Raw genomic sequence first — 6,776 nt, 5'->3', positions numbered from 1 at the left:
TGTGGAATGCCATATGACTGCAGATGACAATTCTCCGAAGACTCTGAATGCTATCGAAGTTTTTTTTTTCAAAATAAAATCAATATATAATTGGCATTGCCATTCTGTTCACTGTTCTATGATGTTTCTTAGTGTGTTTAATCAATACATACTCGCCTTGGTATGAATCGTGTTTCCTTTTTACACAGTTTGACATCTACAGCTGGTTGTTTTTTGTTTGTTTACTAAATACTACATGTATGGGAAAGGAAAATGGGTGAGGTGGGTCTTCTTCTAGCATCAAATGTATTAGTGTTACTGGTAATATATTAAACTGCATCTTTGGTTGTCCCTCACTGTTAGAAATGTGTTTTAAGTGTTAAATAATCATCACAAGTATCAACTACCAATAATCTGAGATTAATAATTTGATGTGGTTATTTTTCAAAGTGGGTTAGAGGCTTTATGATATATACTTTCATAATTGTAGCAAATACTTTCTTGGGTGATTCATGCGGAGTATAAGGGTGGCGCCAATAAATTTATGTATATTTGTTTGCTGCAATGATCGCTACCTTTCTAACCCCCACAAATCATCAAAGAAAGCAATTTATTATTAATGTATACATCAAATTATCTCTTCCTTTATTTTTTAATTCCATAAAATTAAATTTGTCTGATACGTTTAACATGTTACGTTAAGAACAAAGTTTGTTACCGACTATTCATGTTACCAACAAATGTTGAGTATTCCATTAAAATTTCGTTGTTCAATTTGCTTAGTGAGTCTGTGTATGGAACACAATTACATCATAAACACGCAGTCAAATCTCCGATTAATTTAAGACTTGGACATAGCGACTTTGGATCACGCGGACAAATGTTCATGGTTGGTTTTCTCACAGTCAGTAAAACCACAAGTTACCCTAAAATATATGTTATAATATAAATTATTATGCATGTACAACTTATACACCATATTAATCCTTTCGCTGCCAAGGTATGTCGTTAATGGAGTTCTAGTTAAGCACCTAATTGTACTAGCATACAAAACTGCACGTTGTGAACTGTTCTATGGTTTCAGGTCAACGGAGTTATCAACACAAAAATAATTAAAAAAAACTATCGGCAACGAGCGATTTACATTTAAAATCTGAACACACATCAACGTAAAAAATACATGTTAACATGCATATGTTTAGAATTTAAAGCAATTTGAGGTGTATTTATGTAGACGTTTTCCACCATGCAAAAAATAAAAAAAGAATAACAATAATAATAATGCATACGATTACTGTTTAATCATAAGATTTTAATACGATCTTTTTCTAGTGGCAATGAAAACAAACAAATATTGTTATCTAAGTAATGAAATTTATTACTTTTTATATAAGCGGTTTTTTTTAACATCTGAAAAGTATCTGCAAAAAAATCTACGTCATAAGGAATTATCAACTGTGTGATAAAAAAAAAATAGACGTATGAGCACGACAATGCATTATACACGTGTTAATTACCCTACACTAATGTAAATAGTGTTTTTCTAATATGATACACATTTTTTTTTTGGGGGGGGGGGGGGGGTCTTTATGTGGCCTGTGTTTCGTCAGTCTGGTTCCGTCTTTTCCTAGCGAGAAAAAATGAATAAGAAAATTTAATGGTATGAATTTTAAATATTTTACAACAAACAATAAATCTCACATGTATAGAAGCCATTACTTTTAACCAAGCAAAATATGTTTTCCTGGTTTAATAATGGATATGAAGTTACTATAACCTTACTTCTGTTGGTACATTTTGACTGCTACAACAGCAATGACAGCGAGAGCAATCAGGGCAAAGACAGACACACAGACACCTATGATGATTTTGTGTTCTGTCGTTAACCCCGAACTTTCTGGTTCCTGGGGTGCCGCTGTTGTTTCTGATGGTGGGGGACCTAATAAAGAATACATAAAACTGATATGTTTTACGGTGCGACCGTATTTATCAATAAAAATAAAATTAACAACGTAAATGAATTGATTGCAAAATAAAATACAACATGCATATTTTTCAGTAAATTTTCATTATAGTTTATTATTTGTTATGATTTATCTATTTTTAAGTAGAACAATAGTTTAATTTCAGATACAATGTTGTTGAATAATAAAGATTTTAATATAAATGTTCATTGCACTGTATGTCCTCTATTAAATTTATTGTAACATCAGTTCATCCCCCTCTTTTGCAGTAGACATTTTTTTCTTAACTTACTTATAAAAAGTGACTCATCATAGAGCTTCCCCCATGTTAAAAAACAATTTTGAATTTTTTTTAATACAATTTACACATAGAAAATCGACTTAGAATTATCATGGATTTGCCCCCTCCACTTTTTAAAAAAAAAATAATTTTTAATTATTTAAATATTTGCTCATCATATTAAAAGAACATGGAGTTGCCCCCCCCCCCCCCCCTCCCACCTGGGATTTGCAGCATGTAATAAATGGAAGTGAAAATACAGAAACCATTTAACTGCTAAAGAGCTGAGGGATTAGAATTTTCATGATTTTTTTTTCTTTTTGCTTGTAAAGATTTTTTGGATGAGGCTGCTATCCACCCCCCCCCCCTTTTTTTTTTTATAAAAAGGCGAAGCTACGTGTACGTTCCAGGAAATTACCGTTATTATAGTAAATAAAATAAATGTGAGCATTCATTCAAATAAGTGCATGTTACAACTGTTTCATGTATCTTAAGAAATATCCTTATTCTTTAGCTATGCAAGATTTTAAGAGGATTTTGGTAATTTCATTAGATTTACAATAACTTCAGTAAGAGTAATGTCTCCTTATTGTGACGTCAAAGTTCACGCTGTTTAAGTTTAAAACTCCCCTGAGAAATAAAAGTACGCGAAGTATACTGTTTTATTTAGTTAAAAGCATGATGTTCATAGAATTACACATCTTATATGCTTCTCAAAAGTTTTACTATGATTCTCGCGAGAACATGAGGTTGGAAACCATTGGTACTATGAATTGTGGGTCAAAATTTACTGACGCCGAAAAAATATATCGCATCAATGTGTAAACCTTTGTGACGTCACTCGATTATTTTTGATTGAGAGTGTACTTAGGTGAACTTTAGAAGTAACATTGACTGTATGTCGGATACATCCTTATTGTTTTTATATTGTTTTGCTGATTCTCGTGAGAGTGTTAAGTGATAAAAATTTCCATGATTACAAGGAACTACTGGGAAGATTAAAACAATGCATTACTGGTCCGATTTACTGACGCCAAAAAAATCCGTTGAATGAATGTGCAGCTATAGTCCAAATTTTCTATTCACACGCGCTTTGCCGGTAGATCTCGCTTCGCCCCGGCGCTGCACGCCGGCGAGCTGTGCTCGTTGTTAAAAATATACTTTATGACATTAGCCTGTACTGCGTATTTAACATTGTAACATTTGGACCTATTGCGAACGTTGCTTGAGATTCACTAATGTATATATTAAGGAATGTTAAGGTATCCAAATTAATGTAGGTACATAGCGAATAGCACAAATGTAGCATAGCCAATAACAACAATGATAAAAATCAAAGACAAAGACAGATACGCATCATCTTAGGATGAATTTTGTTCTGTCTTTAAACCAAGACTTTCTGGTTCCTGAGGTGCTGCTGTATTTTTTACTGGTTAAGAATACGTGATTTCCTTTTTTTTTTTTGTCACTAATCCATACTGCTTGTTTATCATCGTAAAATTTAGACCCATTGTAAACGTTGCTTGATATTTATAAACTTGAGAAAATGAATGTAAAGTGTATATTAAGGGATTTCAATTTGGAATGGGACACTTGTCTAAATTAATGTGAACAAAAGTGCCTCATAATCCATCTATTTTACCGATAAAGCATTGCTAAAGGAGAAAAGCCTACAGTGCACGTCGAATCCCCCACACCTAGGATATTTAAACGACTTAAGAAAATTCTATTCAAAGAAATCTGACATCTAAAATTGTGCATCAGTGCATGTATAATAAAGAACTTTGTTGACTTATTTTTTGCACCATTGAACGTTTTCACAGCTTGTGTCGGCTTTTTCCTGGGTTAAATCCATTTTTTTTGTACCTCTCGTTGCGCCGTGACGTCCGGCGACGTCGATGTTTTTAGTCAATTCTAAAGAGGACTATCTGTCTTTAGTAACTAATATCTTTTCGACAAAACAATGCATCCCGTCATTATTTGGAACATAGAATACCAAGACAAAACTTAATTTGAGATTTCAATATTATTTGGTTTTAAGCCCAATTTATAGAGATATTACTTTCAACTTTATATGGTTTATTGTTGATATAACACAAAATTTGACCATGCGCCGTGACCTCATTTTTGCAGGATTAGATTCTAAATAATTCTTAGAAATAAAGGAATTTATTTGTTTTTTCTTGTGAATTGTTTGAAACTATTGCTTAATTATGTTTACCAAATTTAGTAATGATATTACGTTAAGTAACATAGCTATGACAAAAGTCTTCGTATTTTTTGATTGACCCTAGCCTCGTACATTCATATTATTATTTTCATGTCTATGTTTATTTTCTTTACAACGTGATCTCAAACAATCTCCGACTGTGCTAGCGCTATTATATGATTCGGCGATAATTGTTATAGTCATATTAAATTAAGAGTTATCAATTGAGGTTTCAAGTTTGAAGCCATAACCAAACAAATTGAGAAAGGCAAAGTATCTTTGAAAGACATAATTATTTTTAGTCCAATGTGGAGGAAATGGGACAAGATCGGGGATGATGTAAAATAAAAGTGTACCTGAACTGGCAACACTACATTGTATATATAGTCTGGTAAACAAAACATAACTGTTATAAAAAATTTAAATTACTAGATTTTGACCCGTGCGTGCACGGGTTGACCTTGCATATGATATCGGACATTTACGAAATAGATACAACGACACACCGTACATTGTTAACATTTGCATAATCAAGCTTTAAGCCTACAATAATACTATTAATTTAACTACACTCTGCTGAGTTGGAATAATGTACCTGTGTCTGGGGAAAGGCCTTCACCACAGTTAAAATGCCTCCCATATACCCGTAATGTAGCAGAGAATTGCAGAATTGCTCCAAAACAGTTTTGGAGAAAATTAATAAAGCTGCATTGAAAATAACAGTCAAATTTTTCATAACGAACCATTTTGATGCTGTTAATACTTTTCTTCGAAAAGTTAAATTATATAATTGCAGAATTCAACATTTGTTCAACATATTTTTTTTTACACAATATGTTGACATTTGAAACTCTCGGGATTTTTTATAGTAACACTGTGTTGGAGTTATCTCCCGTATTTTCTTTGATGAACAGAAAAAAATTTCCAATGAAAATTTATACGCATTTGTTTTATCGTCTCTGAGTTTATCCATGCAAATGGGATATTATGGAAACATAAAATAAAGACCCTCCGTGATTTAACGTGAATGAAATGCGCAAGATTGTAAAATCCAAAAAATTCAGATAATTTCCGGATTTTTTTGAGAAATTTTCGTTGATTATTAATAAGCGATGCTTGATTGAGAAAAATAAAAACAAATTGGTAATCTTCAAGTACCAATGATGTTTGAAATAAATAAAACAAAAGACAGTACTCTTCCGATTAATCGGCATTAAAGCCCAAAAATTCAAGTGTATTATTTTAATATAAAAAAGTATAGATGTATAAAAAAGATACCACTGTTAACAGAAAAAAAAATAAAGGAAAATATCTAATGTTGCTTACCAATACCGGTCTGTATTTCATAAATCAGATTCATGAAATATAGGAAGCTTACAGCAACACACGACATCTTTCCAGTTTCTAGGTACTTTTGACTCTGTTGTTTATTTTTTCTACACCAAGCCCACAGCTAGGTCACAAATTATTGAATCACCAAGCCCAGCATTTGTATACCCATTGTGCATGCATTTAAAAACGAAAACGTTTCTTTCATTTGTGCTAAAACTTTAAAAGACGTTCCCTTGTGATTTATAATCGAATGTGAACCAGATATCCGTTTTGGCCGTATTTTTAATAACATGTAGTCGAAAAAAGCGACGAACAATAATTTGCTATACGGAATCTAACCATTTATTATTTGATATCACAAATTTGGAATTTTGGGTTGGATTATTGAAATTGAAGTAAATATGTTCAGCACTTCGACAGCCATATAATTATAGCTAATACCATTAAATTATGGTGAATACTGCATTATTTTTCGTGAAGAACATTCATTTTGGTTATGCACATGATTTAGAGGATAATAGCTACGGAGCTGATGTCGCTATAGGTTAAATATATAGAAATCATGTTCAGTGTGAAGTGTTGATTGTTTATACATGTAACATAACGATTTCCGAAAACTTTTGCAATAACAGGCCATAAATGAAAATCTAGTAGTTCAATATACTTCGTGGAGTTTAAATTTCCATCAACTGGCACAATAACACCAATGCCATCGTAGGTAATACACCCCCAAAACATACAACTCACTTTGACTGGCGTTTTGCGTTGGTTAAGACAGTAGGGCTTCCACTTCTCGGACGTTTTTCTCCACAAACTGACGGAGTTATTTTGACCAATTATTTATCAGATTACACTTGATTCTTTGATGGAAGTATACAAATAAATAATATATATGCACACAACTTTATTTATTCTGACCATGACATAATTCTTTACTTTTTAATATTGGCTATTCCTATGCTGTATGCGGAAATAGATGCGACTTTTCATTTTGATTCTGTTCAGTTGGTCT

General features: G+C 32.3%; 1 protein-coding gene across 1 annotated transcript; it reads right to left on the bottom strand.

Moving 5' to 3' along the window:
• Nucleotides 1-1,553: 1,553 nt before the first annotated feature.
• Nucleotides 1,554-5,941, bottom strand: LOC105321272 (uncharacterized). Its single transcript, XM_011419538.4, has 3 exons — nucleotides 5,759-5,941; nucleotides 1,762-1,918; nucleotides 1,554-1,606 (listed from the first exon to the last, which is right to left on the bottom strand). The coding sequence occupies exons 1-3, from the start codon at nucleotides 5,823-5,825 to the stop codon at nucleotides 1,567-1,569; spliced, it is 264 nt and encodes an 87-aa protein (XP_011417840.3). The 5' UTR covers nucleotides 5,826-5,941; the 3' UTR covers nucleotides 1,554-1,566.
• Between the last annotated feature and the right edge of the window lie 835 nt (nucleotides 5,942-6,776).

Source organism: Magallana gigas, chromosome 1 (assembly GCF_963853765.1).
Source record: "Magallana gigas chromosome 1, xbMagGiga1.1, whole genome shotgun sequence".
NCBI lineage: Eukaryota > Metazoa > Mollusca > Bivalvia > Ostreida > Ostreidae > Magallana > Magallana gigas.
The sequence above is the reverse complement of the archived record's forward strand: the minus strand, read 5'-3'. Positions and strand labels throughout refer to the sequence as shown.

Bases quoted from the DNA above. Each gene is read 5' to 3' on its own strand.
- LOC105321272 (XM_011419538.4), bottom strand. From the start codon at position 5,825: ATGTCGTGTGTTGCTGTAAGCTTCCTATATTTCATGAATCTGATTTAT. The intron at 1,919-5,758 runs GTAAGCAACATT...ATTCTTTATTAG, and splicing joins TGAAATACAGACCGGTATTG to GTCCCCCACCATCAGAAACA. The intron at 1,607-1,761 runs GTAAGGTTATAG...TTTTCTCGCTAG, and splicing joins GTCAAAATGTACCAACAGAA to GAAAAGACGGAACCAGACTG.